This window comes from Molothrus aeneus, chromosome 9 (genome assembly GCF_037042795.1).
Source record: "Molothrus aeneus isolate 106 chromosome 9, BPBGC_Maene_1.0, whole genome shotgun sequence".
Classification (NCBI taxonomy): Eukaryota; Metazoa; Chordata; class Aves; order Passeriformes; family Icteridae; genus Molothrus; species Molothrus aeneus.
This window is the reverse complement of record NC_089654.1, coordinates 22564514-22582603: the sequence shown is the minus strand read 5'-3', so window position 1 is coordinate 22582603 and position 18090 is coordinate 22564514. Positions and strand designations below refer to the sequence as shown.

At 39.1% G+C, this 18090-nt stretch overlaps 1 protein-coding gene across 2 annotated transcripts; it reads right to left on the bottom strand.

Annotated features, from left to right (window-relative positions):
* Window positions 1-382: 382 nt before the first annotated feature.
* On the bottom strand, window positions 383-17639 carry ZBTB41 (zinc finger and BTB domain containing 41). 2 transcript variants are annotated; one of them, XM_066555740.1, is made up of 11 exons: window positions 17560-17639; window positions 15671-16874; window positions 14301-14508; window positions 13521-13590; window positions 10996-11143; window positions 10174-10303; window positions 9488-9583; window positions 8869-8975; window positions 7325-7430; window positions 6235-6323; window positions 383-5495 (listed from the first exon to the last, which is right to left on the bottom strand). In XM_066555740.1, the coding sequence occupies exons 2-11, from the start codon at window positions 16791-16793 to the stop codon at window positions 4852-4854; spliced, it is 2721 nt and encodes a 906-aa protein (XP_066411837.1). In that variant the 5' UTR covers window positions 16794-16874; window positions 17560-17639; the 3' UTR covers window positions 383-4851. The 2 variants fall into 2 exon arrangements, with proteins under 2 accessions (XP_066411837.1, XP_066411838.1); XM_066555741.1 differs by lacking the exon at window positions 17560-17639 and having other exon boundaries at window positions 15671-16889.
* Window positions 17640-18090: the final 451 nt, after the last annotated feature.

Genomic DNA, 18090 nt, shown 5'->3' with positions numbered 1-18090 from the left:
CCCGGCGCTTCATTTAAACAGCACGAGCTCGCGGGGCCGCGAGCGCAGCGCATGAGGGCTCCGAGGGTTCAAAATGGAAACAAAACAAGGGCGAGAGCAACGGCCGCGAGGGGACAGCGCTCCGAACCGCGCCCGAAACACACCCAGAGCCAGGCTAAACCCACGGGGCTTGTACAAAGATTTAATCTACAAAACACTTTAAAGCCAAAAGTAGAATGAGACACACGCAATACCGATGAGAACATCGGCCTCATCTGTTTCCCCTTCATGAACGTTGAAAGACACCCAAATAATGTATTTTCATGCTGCCGGAAAACAAAAAGGGGCAGAAATCAAAGCTAACACAAGCACCCCTGCAAGAAATCCTGTGAAGCACACAATGTTAAGACAAAAGAACTTTACTTTTCCATAGCAAACAAAATTACACATAGGACTGAGTACTTCCACATTTACAGTACACTTCCTAACTTTTCCTTACAGCAAAGGATTTCCCCTAAAAAGACAACTTTAAGGACTTCCATCTAAAATACCAGCCTGTACAGATCACATTTAAAACACATTATCTCAATATATGAATGACAAAATATTGAGTTCTTTTCATCCTATTCTTTCATATAAAAGGACCAACATTTAACATGACCAAAATGATTATGAGGGATTCAAAAAAATTTGTCATTTTTATCTTTAATCCATCAAAACCTTTTAAACAAAAACATTTCTAATGAACCATGAAAAAGACCCTTTTGGCCTTAAGCAAGGTGACCGCCCTGCATTACATTCTGCCAGTGACGTTGTTGGATGCACAGGATGAAATAACCAAATTGTTTTGAGACTGTGCTGTAGAGCAAGATCCCCCAGGACAACAAGGACCTACAGATAAATGCACTCTGCTTCCCTTTATCCTCAGGCACATGGGGAACACACAGACTGCATCAGGTATGCTTCTGCGTCCCACACAGAGAAAATGCACATCCTTTTTATTGTTATCAGGGGAAAAAAACCCCACTTTCATCTACAACAGACTTCACTCATAATGCTACATTCATGAACTCCTACAGAGAAGTTACTTTAAATTTTAAAATTTGGGGTCATTTATTCCTTAGCAGTCCATAACACGTTTCCTGTTTGATCGAGCACATTGCGAGGCGACTCCTTGGAAGCGTTCTTCAGTTCTGGAGGCTCTTCCACATTTGTTAGAGGGAAATAAGCTCAGCTCTTTGATGACACCAAATACATCTTTTGTCATTGTGGTCTAGCATGACCCATCTTTAGGAACAACTCCTGGAATTATAATCCAGACAATAGTAGCACTATATTTTTAAGAAAACCACTGCCTAACAGAAAAATATCTTCACCATTACAATGGCTGATGTTCAGCTTGAAAAGAACCCATGAGGAATACACCTCTCTAAGAAAAGTGTCAGTGCTCAAAGAGGAAATTCCAATACAAATAAATAAACTGAACATAAGACCCACTGAAAGAATTAAAGGCAGTAAGCCAGTCTACAACCAGAAATTTGTATAGCAAAAAAATACAGAATTTAATGTTTGAACAGAACGAGTGCACAAAGTTCTCAGAATCACACAGCAGTCTGGAGAACCAGCACAGACTCCACTTTTCTTCCCCAAAGGTCAGCATGCGGAAAAGATCAACTTTTTGCAATGTGCCACTAAACGCTCTTTACAGATCTTTTTAAGAGACACCTGCTTCTTCCTTCTTTAGCAATAAACACTCAACTAATCTAGGGACTGCCTGGTAAAACATTTTTTGTAAATGCTCCCTCCACATCAACAGCACCCACACTCTCTGATGAGCACATATTGAACGGGGGGAGCAGACACTGAGGAGTTCCAGCCCATAAGCTGTGAGGTGCAGACCTCTGCCCTTCAACCCCAGTCCTCCTACCAGGGACTACCTTCTATCAAGCAGAAACCAGATACTTTCACCTACCAAAGTATCAGCCCATGAAAATTTACTTTGCTCATAAATGAATTTTAAGTAGATGTAAAGCCATACAAATTATAGCTCATGATATTAAATAAAAATAAAAACTATGTATCTAGCATTTAAGCCTTCCTATTGTCTTTCACTGTCAACTGGCAATGATCCAGCCTGACCAGCAGGTACAAACATTAACTAGTAGGGTTATCTGCAAACAAAAGAACACCAAAGAACTAGCAGGTAATTTTTTCCAGGAATGACTAGTAATTCTGTCACCCAAACAGCAAAGAGCACACTCGTTTTTCTCAAAAACGAGTCCTTTTATAGTCCATTTCTTGTTGGTCATGCACAAACATGGAGCCCTTTGAAAGTTATTGACCTTAATGTTTTCTGAGTAACAACTCAACTAGAGAAAAAAGCCATTCTTTAGAATAGATATAAAAGGCACAATCATGAAAGAATTTTTAAAAGGACATTATCAAGTAAATATGCTCCAAATTCCATTTCAGTGTTTTCCTAGAGTGCCTTCCAAACAGACTGGACTTTAAAAGAAACAATTATTAACCAACCACTTTGAAGCTACTGTTTTGTCAAAAGCCCACAATAGTTATTTCTACTGTAGGACAGAAAAGACAAGAAATAACAAAGAATTAGGCTTTTAGTCTGAGCACTGCACTGACACCACTGATGTTGGGTTACTTTCAACAGTACAACTACAAATGCAGTAGAAATCATGTTTCATTTGCACATGAATAGTATATATGATACACACATGTAGACTTGAAAAGTACACATAAAGCAGCCATTTTCAAGCCATGGAGTGTGAAGATGACAGAAACAGTTTTATTTTGAAAGGAGATGAAAGGTGGAGTTAGAAAGCAGAAAGGGTGGTACTTGATAGTGTCCTTTCAGAAGGTGGCATTCAATGGCCTTGTTATTGCTGTGTATTTGCTAGTCTTCAGCTTCTTCCCAGATCTATTTACAGCATGTCAGTCTGAACATTCCCAGAGCACAGCTCTAAATTTTACTTTAGAGATACAAACATAGAACAGTTAAACATATGTAGTCCTGTTTTAGAAACTGAACTTTTAAAGTTTAGGACTTCTATTGTGCTTCTTTGGCTAAGTCCTATTTAAATATTGGTAACACAACTCTATAACTCTGCCACTATTTAACAGCTAACAGAAATCTTTGGTGTGTTTAGGTTAAGAATCCATTAGGGTACAAGCTTCAAAATATGAACATTTAGGCAGTTCTGGCCCCTCTCCCGCAAACTGCTCAACACTGAAATAGATGATTAATAGAATCTAACACCAAAGTATCTGAATACAATCTCAAATGATCTGTGCCACTTGAGAGTTTGTAGAACTGTGATAAGAGAACCAACCATCTTATCACAACAACTCCCTTGTGCTCAGCTCATTGAATAAATTTAACAGTTATAACAATACACATAAATCCAGTTTCCCATTTTAAAGATTCTTTCAGATAATAATTTAAGAATACAGAAAACTGGAGGAAAATTTCAATCTTAATTCTCATCTTAGTAAGATGGATATCTTATTATACAATTCTTGTGAGGAATTATGAAGATTATAAAGTTATTTCAGATACTTTCTTTGGCATCATATTCACCATACAAACACAGAGTAATTATTTTAAAAGTACACTTAAAAGAGAAAGCTTGATTAGGTTAAACTATACTAGATTTCATGGTGACACCAGACTTGTAGTTCCAAATGGGTTTTTTTGAAAAAAACCCCTTATGTCTAGTAAAGAAAGAGCTAAAAATAATTAGACATAAAATACTCTCAAGAGTTTAACTTTGGTTTATAAACACAGTACAAGAAAGTGAGAAACAAAACAATTTAATTAGCAACTCACAAGAGATTTAGCATTACTGATTTTCTTTTTTTCTTAAATAGAAATTAAATACTGTTCTGGAACAGTCTTTAAATTTCTCCTCAATCACAGATAACCTGAAAATGGGCACATTAATGTGGGACCCTGATATCATTTCTGCTTTAGCAAGGGTCAACCATGCCAACCCTTTGTGACTGTTCATGTTTTAAAATGACCTTGCAAATACTGCCATTTCTTTCAAAGTTAGAGTGCGGGGTACACTTTAGAAGACAAAGAAGATTGAAAAAGCAAGAAAAAAATGCGTCTTAAAATGATATAGAACTAAGTGTAGAAAATTGACAATACCACTGTCTAGCTCTTCCCACATTATTCAATATTAGAGATCAAAGAAGAACTAAGAGGCCAAATTTAGGCAGCCTAATTGTACTCAGGGGGATGATTGAACACCTTGTTTAGTGTCTTCATAAAGTATCATAAGATAGTTTACTTCAGAAGAACCTAGTGCCTGTGTTCACTGGCTAGGCTCCACAGTCCAGCCACCTTTAAAACCCTCCAAAAATGCCTCAGGTTCAAGAAAATTATATATTAATTTCTGTGTGAAACATAATTCAAAGTTTGTGTTTCATAGCCCTGCCTGCCCTTAGAAACTTTTATGAATTTTAAATACTCCTTATTCTTTTAGAATGCTTTCTATTCCACTTAAAACATTAACTCAAAGTGAGATGCAGAAAGGCAAAGAAGTTTTATAAATTAATAGCCAGATATGTAATTACATTTTCAGCCACTATCCTTAAAAGATATTTCAGAGCATTATTTTTAAAAGACCATCTATAAGATTTTTAAAAACTCTTAAAATCACAAGAAACACTCTTCCGTATGCATCAAATTGTGCCTAAATGTTCAAATATTATGTAAACAAATTGTTTTCCCAAAACTATGCAGGAGACTTGATGAGTCCAAATAAAATATAAAATATAAATCTCATTGCCATATCAGCCTTCTGGTGGCCGATGGCTTTGTAAATTCGGTGGAATGTTACGGTCTGATCACGAATGTTCATTGTTTGAAATATTCTGTACAGTGGGAGTTGTATCTAGCCCCAGTAGAGTTCCAAGATATGACTGGTCTCTAGGATCCAGCATCTGCTCAGGCCTCACAGGATGAACAATGTTTGCAGGCTGTGGAGTCAGGGTGTATTTCTCCAGGAAGGAGAGCTCCGTGGCTCGCTGATAATCCGGCTGCTCGGGCTGCGCGGGCAGGATGCCGTGGGACTGAGCACTGTGCTGCACCAGCTCTGCCTGGGGCTCTGCCATGGGGACAGGGACCAGAGTCACAGGCACACACACTTCTGGGGATACATTCTGCAGCAAAGTTTTGGCTTCTGATTGATATGCTTTGGACTGTTCCACGTACTGTTTAGCCTCAGTTTGGTAAACTTTGTCATCAGAGGTGTACTGCACTGGTAAGGACACTAGCTTTTCCTCTGGAGAAGATGCCAATGCCTCTTCTGCAGCCTTAGACCCATGAACATGATCAATGTGATACTTCAGCTTGTCTTTTCGTTTAAATGTTGCATTGCAGTGCTGGCAGTTAAAGGGTCGAGCATCTGAATGAATAACCATGTGTTTTGTTAATGTCTTCTTAATTCTGAAAGACTGATTACAGATCTGGCATTTGTAGGGCTTCTCACCTGTAAAGATAGAGAAGTAACCATTAGTTATTCTGAGTAACATCAAATCACACAAATATGGAAATACCTTCCATGGATTATGGCATCAAGACCTACTGTGAGACAATTTTACTGAAGACAAACTAAGTTCAGCATCAATTTCAGAATCAAGAGAGTCATCAGGAAATTGTTTAGAAGTTATATTGGCATACTCTTCTCCTTACATACAATTCTCTCAGTACTCTGGACTTATGTTAAATTACAAACTAAATTAAAAAGAACAGTCTTTTAACTGCTATGATACTGGGATTAAATGACCTCTATACATTTCAAAAGACAACAATTTTCCTAAACACAAGGCAGGACAAACAAAGTCAAAGAGAAAGGACATAGCCCTTTCCAAAGGGAGTTCACTCCTTTTTCAGATTAGCACTTGAAATGCAGTAATCTCTGGAGCACAGAAACATTTAGAAGGTGTGGGTAAATTTGGCAAGAACACACATACCAGTGAACTAAAAGAGGAGGTGCAGAAAGTGCCCCACAAACCCGAGCTGAGATTATCAGTACTCCAGCTAAACAATCATAAAACAGCATTCAGGAATGGCCAGTGTATGAGAATGAATAAAATCTTGCTGCTTTCTACTACTTTCATCCTGAATGCTCAACAACCATAATGAATAAAATCATTGAATCAATATTGATGCATAAAAATACATCCCTACATGTTTTGTGGTTTAGTTGAGGTTTATTTTCTTTTTACCTGAATGTGTCCTAAAATGCATTTCCAAACTGGATTTCCCTTTAAAAACTTTCTTACAGACTTCACACTGGTGAAACGTTGCTTTATATCTTTAAAGAAAAAAAGACATTTCATGTTATTTTTTTTGTAACCAACTAACAGTAAAGTTATGTCCACAGTCCCTTCTGAAATCTTTAGCTGTAAAATAGCTAAATACCAAACTTTCCAAATTTCCTCACTTATGTTCCTATTTCCTGGCATCTACATACCAATAAGGTCAATTAGATTCTTTTCAACATTCAATTTTATTATCTGTCGGGATACACTTAAGTACTCAAAGAACAAAAGCCACTACAACTTCTTTTTTAACCCCACAAATCGCCTTATGCAGCATTTTTTTGCCCAACACTCACAAGAAGGTTTTACTTTGACAGGACATAAATAAGGTTCTAGGAATGGCAAAATTTCTAGGAAGGCTACTGCCTTCAAAAGGAAAAAAAAAGAATAAGCAATGTACTGTACTTGTAAGACGTATCTTTAATGGCTTCTACACAACACTAATGAGCTAAAACACATCATTTGAAAAACAACCAGAGCTGTTTATTTCAAATCTCTGAAAGGTTTATTTTTAAAACTCCGAAGTTTTAAAACCCTGTTGCATTTTTAAGGTAGAGACACAACTTGGGTTTCAAAGTTTTTACCTCCTTTCAGAGCCACTAATCTGCTGCCAGCTTCTAAAATACCTTAAATGTGAGATAATTCTCCCTGTGCTTACATGATGACTAATAATTCAGTTTTAACTAGTCTGCAATGAGAGTATTACAGCAAACCATCAATTAAGAACAAAACTGACACAGATATGTGACAAATTAAAATCTGATCCTTTTTAATGCTTTTATTTACTCAATTGTGCTACAAATGAAGTATCTAGCTTAAATTGTGGAGACAATTTTCTGACATCCCCTTCAAACTGAAATAATATCTCTATGAAGTCTGAGGTACAAGCATGACAAACACACAGATAAGCAGAATTCTGCTCACACATCCAAGTCCCAACAAAATCAGTTGTAGTACAGAAGCATTTATGCAGTTGTAGAAACCCCACACTTACTTCTGCCAAACTTTTTCTCCTAGATGAACACTTTTATAATGAACAGTGAGGTGATCTCGACGGCCAAAACATTTTCCACATTCCTCACACTGATGTGCTTTTTCACCTACAAGGGCAAAACACAATACAATTTGGTTAAATCTTTTTGGAACTTTTTAAATGTCTATGACCTATAATCATATTCCCAAAGTTCAGCTAATCAAGCTCCTCCACACCTCACTTGGAGAAGGATTCTCTTATTAAAGAAGAAAATTTAGGAAGCATGGTGGTTCTATCAGAGTAATGATGTTACCACTTCTCTATAGGACTAGTCCACGTGATTCCTGCAAAGAACTTTGTGCTCCAAGTCAGGAGATACTTCCCCAAACACTCACTGCATGGGAGTACAAGTGAATGACTGGGAATGTACTCTCTTCATTATGACCTGAAACAGGGTACCTTCAATGATTCAGCTGTTTTAAAGGGAAGCTAATTGAAACACACCAATTATTTTCAGCTACTAATTTGTATAATTTAAAATTACACCTCAGTATTTATCATTTTAATCATCCTGATGGACATAGTTACCTTTTTGTTTTATGCTGTTGTTTAAGAGTATCATGATGCTTTTCAGTCATCTTGAGATCTTCCACAAAGTGGCAGAATATTTCTTCTCATGTAAATAGGGGTGTGGACAGTCAAAGAATGTAACTTTCTAGAGGGGGAAAAGCAAATAGAGCAGAAAAGAGGATTTTTTTTTTTGGTTTTGTTTTTTTTGGTTTTTGTTTTTGTACTTGGAGTTTTCAAAGATTTCTTTATTTCATAGCAGACATTATTATTATTTCAAACACCAGGAAAGAAGCTGTCTTTCACATAAAGACTCAGGAAGTTTAGACTCTGATCACTTTCATACTTCCATGCTGCCTAGAAAGTATTTTGCCTCCAAGAAGGTCATGTTTCCTCTGGATCCTGTTGTGAAAAGGTCACTGGTGAACTTTGCTCTTCCTATGCATTTGATAACCTTTCTGCTCTCAGAGCAACAGATTTTTTTTTTCTTTTTCCTGATCATCCCCATCTGTTCATAGGGCTGATTCCCTCAGCCTTCCTTCCCTCTTTCCCACAAGAGAGATTTCAGAAACACCTCTCTGATGTTCTTTGCATTGAAGTGATCAGTGTACAAACTTTGACAGAGACTCTGACAGCTTCTTCTGTGTTGTGGCAATAATGTTTCACAGTTGCTATTAAAAAAAAGAAATCTGGAATCATTAAAAAATCCTCCTTTTTCACTTTTGCTTTATGTATTTATGATTGTTAAAGCAATTCATTGTTACATGTTTTTGACTGTCCCTCAGCTTTCTATGGTATCAGGGAGGAAACATTTGGCTTTTAAACCTTTAAAACATGTAAGACTACCTCTGCTTTAGCAGACCTTAAAAAGAATGGCAGGGACTTTTATGAGGCCTAAAACATTGCATGCACTGAAAAAAAAAATTCATCATTAACTTTTTATTTGGTTTTATTTCAAAATAGTAATTTTTAAGCCAACTTCCAAAGAAAATACCTACCTGAATGTATTTTTTTGTGTTTTGTCAGATGGTCATGCCGAATAAACGTTTTCCCACATTCTTCACATTCATATCTCTTGTCATCATGATGCACTCTTAGATGAAGTCTGCATATTGAGTCATAAACATGGCCATAAAATACAATTCCATTAAAACAATCTGTACTGCTAATTCAATGCAAAATAGCAGAAAATGCAGTCTTTATTGCTTCACATAAGTATCAGGAAGTAACTTCAGCTGAACTGCACCTGAATTGTTCTTAGAAAGCAAGAGAGAGCTGAGCTCTCTTATGTGAAATTAATTTAGTGGGATATTTTAGTCCTCTGCTTATTTTCTGTTTGAATAACAAAACCACAAAAGTTTCATATGTGCAAAAATCTCAACTTTGTAGGTTTTTTTTTTGTGTTTAAGCCACTAATGTATTACAAATTAAATTAATTCTGACACATTAGCAATATATTTTTTAAACGGAAAGATATTTAGAACATTTACTGATGCTCTCAGAGGTGGAGTACATCAAACATATATACGTTACAAAGAATTATGTCAATAACATGAATGCATATATATCACCAAATAGGCAAAACAGTTTACCAGCTTGTTTAATAAAGATCTATACCTGTAAGAGCTTCCATGACGAAAACTCTGCCCACAAATACTGCAAAGATGAGGCTTCTCTCCACTGTGAATTCTCAGATGTTCTTTCAAAGTTGTTCTGTTTAACAAAGCCAGTAAAATTTAATTTTAAGCAATATCCCTTAGTGAAAAAGTAAAAACATACTATCATTTTCTCAATTTCTCTTACTGTGATGGATCACAATAGATCTGAATGGTTGTTTAAATTCAGATATACACACTAACACATGCATACAAAAACAGTCTGGCAACCTATTTACTGAACCAACTGGGTCTAGAAACAGTATCAGGAAAGAAAGAAAACACTAAAATTTGGAAAACATACATTCAAGAAAACATCTTTCAAAAAAAAAAAAATTGCAAGATGTTTTTGCACAACAGAGAAACTTAAGTTTCTTAACAGTAAGAAACTTAAGTGAAGTGAATGAGAGGTAAGACTTTCTTAATATATTTGCACTTCATAATTAATTACCTACAGCTGTCACCCTTAATTTTAGAGGTGATCAGAAAATCCAATGCTACCTCTGGCTCTCCCACTACCTTTTAACACACTAACACTCTGAAATGGTCTCCTTTATGTTAAAAACTCCAAGCGTATTCAACAGCAACCAAAGGATGCTAAATATTGCTGTGTTCTGCTGAAGTTCAGGTAGTCAGCCAAGTCCTTACCGTTCCCTGACGGATTTCCCACAGATGAAACACGTCCATTTCCTCTTTCCCCCATGAGTACATTCTATGTGGCGTTTCAGATTCCCTGTGTCATTAAACTGGCGGCCACAAATATCACAAGGAAAAGGCCCTACAGGGAGACAGACACACAGAGCAGGATTGACTGACAGCTAAAATAAACAACAAGCCCAGACTGGTTACTTTTGAAAACCCTCATCAATTTACAAAGCAAAACTTTTGTCTAACAAATTGTTCATCTTTAGTACAATCAGCATACTTTAGATTTTGTGAGCTTTCTGCTAAGTTACTTCTAAGATCTGGCATTTTGGCAAACTTCATGACAGTAAAGCAAAAATTCAAAATTCATAGTCAAAAGCAATTAAGCCCACTTAGACCACTTGAAAGAAGAAATTCTTATCACCCATCTAGCTCCTACCCAGCAGAAATAATCAGTAGTATAAAAAAAGTCTGCAGAATACTTCAGGAGGAAAGGAAGAGGCCTTTTGAAAACTTCAGGAAGAATCTGACTCCCTAGCTGAGAATCAATTTTGTGCAAAAAACTTTCAAATCAAACTAACCTTCATTCTTCTTCCTCCCCAAAATTCTGACTTTTTTGGGTACAAGAGAATGCCTCAAAAAGACAGCTGAACACAAAAGTAAAAACCCAACCAACAAAAAACCTTCCAACAACTCTTCCCCAAAAGTGGAAGAGAGAATTGTAAAAGGAGATGAGGTGAAAACCAGACTGACCAGGACATAAAATGGTGGGGGAATGCTTTACTTTAAATCTAGTGTTTACATGTCAGAAGGAGGTTTCTATACCGAGATGGAATTTTTCCTGATGTTTCAGTCTTGCAAACCGGGATTTGAAATGCTCTTCACAGTAGGTACATTTGAAGGGCTTGTCCTGAGAGTGAAGGATCATATGCTCTTCTAAGTGAGGTCTTCGAGTGAAAGATTTCTTACAAATCTGAAATGATACCACACTTTGTCAAAGATACATCCATTATAACCAGATTCTTCTCCTATTCATAAACTCATAAAACTTTATATCATCTGCTCTCTGCACCAATGTAAGATTAAACACATATTTTTCAAAAACCTCTACGTCAGTATGGAAAGCCTTGCACTCAACATCAAAACCAACCTGTTCTCTACAAAAACCATAGTGAACTGTAATGTATAGATTAGGATGCAGATCCATGACAGCCTAAATCAACTACTGGCAACTCCTGCATGCAGTTATATGTTCCTCCCCAGCCCTTCTCTCTACTGACTCCAGCACTTCCCAGACTCCCTTCCTAGGGTGTTTCAACACAGTAACTGAGCCAAAAATAAACCACTGGAAAAAAAGCAAATAGTTTTGGCTTGGGTTTGGATGCTGAAACAGTTTAGTTGGACTGTGGTAAAAGTTGTTGTAGTATAAACTACTGTAGAACCAAAGTCATACCTGTTCCTTTATTTCCTCTGGGAAATTCCCTGACAGCAGGTATTAAAGAGAAAATGCCAATACCAACAAGGAAATGTAGCTCAAAATACATTGAGCTACAGGACCATCAGAAACCTAACATTATGTGTGTTTTTTAGTACTGCTTTGAGATTAACCAAAACCAAAATGTTCAAGAATTACTAGTAGTGACTTAAATAAGCACACAGTACAATTATAGAATTGAATCCACAACTCCAACTCAGGCTTTTAAACCAGGTATTACAATTTATCATCAGGATCCTATGCTTCAACACACAGAGTGCTCATGTTTCCCTGTGAGACTCCTGCTGTTGTTTATGACAGCTCAGCTGAGCACTACAACTCCCACACATTAACTCCTGCAATCAGCTTCACAGAGCACACATGAATAAGGAAATCAAAAACAGCAGCTCTATTTGCTTAAAAACTCATTAATGTTAAATATAGGTGTAAGAAAATCCACATTTGTATAAAGTATAATAGCCCTTTTGCTTTTCCATAATATGTACTGTTTGCGCAAATTTGCTCATATTCCTCAAGGATTAAAATATGGTCAGCAAATCCTGTTGTTCACAGACAGATTACAGCATAAACCAATAACCTTAGTGAATCCCGCAGCTTACATCTGTGGCACCTTGGCCCTCAGAACACACCACATGAACAAACAAACTCACAGCACAACATCCAAGGGTCCTGTTCAATGTCCAACTGCTGTAAAAGTTGGAATTCTACCTGCTTTTAATTCAAGTCCATTTTCAATGCACACGAGCGGCACAGGAGCAGCAGCTCACTTCTTTAAAACTTTCTACTTACAACATTCAATTTAAAAAATAAACCCACAAACCAGGAAGTGGAGTTTATCAAACCACTCATCTGGTAACACACTTTCCCAGAAAAGAATGTCAACAATGTTGCACAATGGATTCTCACCATTAAAATGCTTCTTATCTAGTAACAAACAAAATCTGTAACACATTCACACATTACAGCTTCACCTGGAAGATAACACCCTTTGATGAACCAGGTAATAACCTTGAACCACCATCCCACCAGCTGCACAATGAACAATACAAATTCCTACGGCTGATATCTCCCAGACTCCTACTGTATGTTTACAATTGAAAGTTCCCAAATAAAGCAAGGTTTATAATTATGTTACAGCCCCTAATATTATAGACATACTGCAGCATACAGCAGTCTGCACAAACAAAACAGCTGCCCTAAAAAACAAAAAGAAAACCAATTCCCTTAAAAAAATAGGAACAACAAAACCCCACATCTGAAACCTTAAAACATTATTTGGCAGCATACACAAAGAGAATGGAAATGCTACAATTCCTTTTTAGATCAGATGTAGTTTCATACATATACCTCTCAGAGGAAAATCAAGTAAAGGATTCTGTGATTTTACAACTAGAGATAAATTTAGCACAAATTCACAATTCTGTTGACATGCATATGCAGGTAAATGAGAAAGTGTTTCATATTTAACACGTATCTTCCTCACAACTGAGAGATCCTTCCTGTAACAGTACACTTTATGGTCAGTGTTTGTTATGTGTAATTAACAGGAAAGCAAATACTGGTTTTAAAGCACTCATAACACTCAAGTCTAATAATCTGTAAACTGATGTATTTGAAAAGATACTGCCTCTAACTATTTTAGAATTCAAATTGGGATTATTTATCTGACCAGAGGCTGTACATATAGACAAAGTTCAGCCCTTAGATCAGCAGACATAGGAAATGTATCACTTAGAGGAAAACCATCCCCTAGAAAGCTTTCTGAGACTTCACAGAAACACATACCAGATTTTCATTAAAGTTCACAGAAGGTAAACTGTACAGAACAAAAAAAAAGTTCTGAAGGATTACTTACATCACATTTCCAACCTTCACTCTTTGTCTTCTTGATAGAAAGAAATTCTTGTACATTCTCTGGATGAAACCTAGGAGAAAGAAGCTGAAAGTAGCCAGAACTTTCCAAGATGAAGATTATCTAAATACTAAATACCTATTTCTAAGCTTTATATGTCATGGAAGTTGCTCACCACACTGGCAGAACAGAATACTGATGCTGAAACAATTCTAATGACACAAGTAACTGGAAAGCAGTGTTGGCTATGGTCTCGCATAGAACTTTATACAACATTTGATCAGACAGAAGGCAGTTTCAACTTATGGAGATTTACAAAGAAAAAAGAAAAAAGGCAGTATGTAAATAGTAATACCTTATAATTAGACCTGCCATAAATTGTTTATCTAAAATAATCTGATCAGAAATGGTTTAGACAGGTATTATCATCAACAGTAAAGCACCGACACCTAAAATTAAAGAAGGTATTTTACTCTACCTTCAAATTAAAAGTAGTCAGGTAAATTTTAAGCCTGATATGTTCTGACTGTGCTAGCTCATCTGAAAGATTCTAAAATTTGTAATAAAACCTTTTGGCAGAACCCCCATAGAAGCCCTACAGCTATTTCTTACTGCAGGTTAAGTGATACTGCTAACCCCCACGCCCTTTGAAAAGGCAGTTACTTGAAGATATAGTTATAAAAATAATGCAGAACATGCTGTGTTTATATACATGCTTATCTTCACTTTTAAAATTAAAAAAATGCTTCTTCAGAAATGCCAGACACATTATGTCATACTTGCCTCTTCACGTGCTTTGCTAAGGTCTTCTTGCTTGCATGGAGCTTATTGCAGTAGGGACATTTGTGCTCCTTCTTATGGAAGTCAGTGTCACTGGAGTGTTTCTTTCTGTGCACTGTCAGGTTGGACTTGGTGGAGTAGCGCTGGTGACAGATATCACATTCAAAAGGCTTCTCACCTGTGTGGACACGGGTGTGGCTCTCGTATTTACCTGGACAACAAAGTCAAATCTGTTAGCATGAACTGTAACAAGTATCACCTGCAACAGGCATGTTTGGGGTTGATTCTATAATCTCTCTCACATGCAGTCAAGCTCTAAGTACCCTCCACATGCACCCAAAGATCCCTACTGGCTTACAACACTGAAAACTGCCCAGTACTCGCCTATGTGTTTGATCCAAGGTCTCTCCGAACAGTTTCATCTTCCTACAAGTTTGTGCAAGGGTTACAAGTCACTCTTGTTCAAACCTACAGCATAGTCAGATCTTAAATACTGCAAATTACAGTCCTATTCTTTCACTACACTGATCATGAGTACCATTCCAGAACAGGGAACAGCCTCACAACAAACTGGTAATCTTAAGGTACTTTCAAATAGCAGAACACTGAATGAAAGACACAAACCCTTGCACCCTATCTGTGTTTGGGACCCAACATACTACCAGAAACAAAAATGCTACTGTCTCATTTCTTTCACATGGCTTGTATTCCCTCTTCTGTTTGCCAATGTTTTTTCTGAGGACAAAATTCTGTCCTGTGGATAAATCTACCTCGTGTCAATAGCAGCCTCTCTGCTTTGTACTAGATTTTACTTTTTTCTCTGCAGAACATACATGCATGCTGCTGTATAGTACTGTAAATTTATGAGCTTCTGCAGCTCATAAATTTAACATATAAGTCAATTGTCCATTGTAATACAAACTTATAAAGAAATACTTTATGTATCACTTGTTGTAATGCATGCTTGTCACGGATTTTTTGAGCACAGAACTAGAATTCTAAGTTATGAAAGTGCAAAGAGAAAAGGGCTTCCAGTGTGAGCAGAACCAAAATGTACCATTCCAACCCTAAATACTCACAGGCCATTTATTTCTGCACAGCAGATATGCTAACAACCAGAATCCAGAGCAGTGGAAGAGAAATAAATGTAGTACTTGCAGATTTTTAAAATAATGTGCTCAGATGATCTATTTAAACTATTTAGCAACCACAGACATAACAACTTAGTACGCTTCAAGAAAATAGCAGCACACTGGATCAAGTCAGATGATCCAGAAATTCTTATATTCACTCTCCAGGACAGAGGAAAAACTTGGCTTATTTCCCACACAAACAGCACCACCATGAAGGAGATGAACCTGACTCGCTCTTACCTACTCGATCAAACTTTTTGTCACACTTGGGACACTGCAGTAGCTTTTTGCTACTGCTTTGAATGATGACTGGAGCTAAGCCTTCAGGAATATTCCCCATTGAGTCAACTGCCTCAGAACCCTCTTCAGCATCATTCTGTTCCTTTTCGCTTTGTTCTTCAGATTCCGAATCTTCACCGGACATTTCCTCTTCCTGCCCATCTTCATCCACGTTGGACTCACTTTCACTGTCTTCAAATTCACTTCTCTCAGATGTCTCCTTGTCAGAACTGACTTTTTCCAAGTTGCTGTCAGAGGCATCACCACTTTCATTGTCACTGATACCGAACTTAGCTGGACACTTACGGCTTCTCGTGGAGCGTCTAGTGGAAAAGCTGGCCTTCTCAACCATTTTTAACCCATGCTTTTGTTCCAGGGAAAGGGGGCGGTGGGCTTTAGCCAAATGATTCTCTAAGGACTTCTTGTAACAGAAACTTCGACCACAAAAAGTGCACTGATGACTATTTAATAGTTTACCTGTCAGTTCACTGAGTGTTTCTACTGGTCTAGGTGCATCAGTAACCACATCAGTCTGTACACTGGAAACATTTTCGTTATTTAGTAACTTCACTGCATCTATGATATCTAAAAATTTTGCTGCTTCCAGCACTAATGGAATTTCATTTTTATACACAAAAAACTCAGAAGTGTAAAGAAACTCAAGCAAATGTTGAAAGACAGAATGAGTTACATGATCTAACGTGACAACGTCGGTGCTCGGATTTTTGCTCAAACAGGCATGAAAATAACTACTCCCAACAGCCACAACAACTTTGTGAGCACTAAATTCTTTTCCTTCTACAATTATGAGTAAATCACAAAACGATGGATGTTTCTGCCTATCATCATTTAAGTATTTAAGTAGATTTTTGTTATATTGCAATGAGCTTAGGAGCTTTCTTTGCTCTGGTGATGGTGAAAGTTCTCGGGAAGATTCGAGCTGATCTGCAGAAGCTGTTTCTGCAGACTTGGAGACAATTTCTGGCGCACAGTCCACTACAAGAATCTGTTCTGAAGTATCTTTCTCATGGCCAAGATGAACCTTTTCATTTAGACTTGCAGCGAGCCGTCTCCTTTTCTTCATTGCAAAAATGCAACTTCAGGATCAGGAGCTTCATAGGTGATTACCAAAGAGTTCCCGTGAAGACTTGGTTCTGCTCCGGACCTTAAGAAAACATGCAACAGTAATTTCATACTCTGCCAAAAGAATTATGATAAAAATTATTCTTAGCACTTAAACATTACTTCCATTTTTAATAACCCTTTCTAGATTTCACTGTTAGTTTTATGTATCGGTGTAACCGAGGTTTTAATTAAATCACTAAGCTCTCTTTGCGTTGCAGACCGCGGCACAACCTGCTGCGAGCCAGCGAGCAGACACCACCTATTATTAGCTCTAAGGCGGCGGCCGGGCTGGCTTCGCTCGGCTCCCTGCCGCATTTAGCCTGCGCCCCACTCCGGGCCGGGCGTGCACTGTTGTTATTATTACTACACCGAAGCTCCTTCTCTTTCCGTTTCACCCAACAGGGCAAAGCCATCCCAGCTGCTCCCCAGGCCGGGCCGGCACCCCCCGGGCCGCCTGGCCCGGCCCTACCGCGCCTGTCCCCGCCGAGCGGTCGCGCCGCCCCTGCCCCGGGGACGCTGCCTTCGTCCCCCGCCGAGGGCAGAGCAGGGCCGGGCGGGGCGGGGCGGGGCAGGGCCGGCCCGAGCGGGATCAGCGGCACCGAGCGCAGGGGCACCGAGGACGCCGCGGTCCCGCGGCGCTTAAGATGGCCGCGCCCGCCTCCCTGGCCCGTCCCGTTCCCGTCCCGTTCCCCCGCGCTGCCCCGGCGCGGGCCCGTCCGTCGCACCTGCGCGGCGCCGGGCGCTCCCGGGGCCGCTCGGCCGCCCAACGCCGCTGCCCCCGGTCCGGTCCCGCGCCCGCCGCTTCCGGGCCCGCCGCCCGCGTCAGCGGGGTCACGGCGGCGCTTCCGAGCGGGGCGGGGCGCGGCGGCTGCGCGGCGGGACCGGGGCCGGGAGGGGGCCGCGCCCTGACAGGGCCCGGCGCCGGAACGCGGCCCCGAGGGTGAAAGTAGCGAGCAGGAACCAGGAGAGCTCGCTCCAATAGCGCCAGCGACTCGGGATGGCCGAGCCGCCACCGGCTCTGCGCCATGATACCCCGCTGAGGCGGACTCTGCTTGGAAGAAGCAGTGCGCGTAGGGGCTTGTGAAATTCCCCGGTTTCCTGCTTCCCCTAGTTCTGCGCAATAATACGAGTTTTAGTTTGTTTTCTGCTTGAGTATTTTGAAGCACCTGACATGAAATTGCCACTTTCCGCGCTTCCCGGGCGGCAGAAGGAGCACCCAGAGAGGTGCCCGGCTCGGTGCCGCTCCTCAGCGTACG

Coding starts and splice junctions, on each gene's coding strand:
- ZBTB41 (XM_066555740.1), bottom strand. CDS start 16,793: ATGAAGAAAAGGAGACGGCTCGCTGCAAGTCTAAATGAAAAGGTTCAT. Junction 9,584..10,173: donor GGGAAATCCGTCAGGGAACG/GTAAGGACTTGG, acceptor TTTGTTAAACAG/AACAACTTTGAAAGAACATC. Junction 5,496..6,234: donor GCATTTTAGGACACATTCAG/GTAAAAAGAAAA, acceptor CTATCTTTACAG/GTGAGAAGCCCTACAAATGC.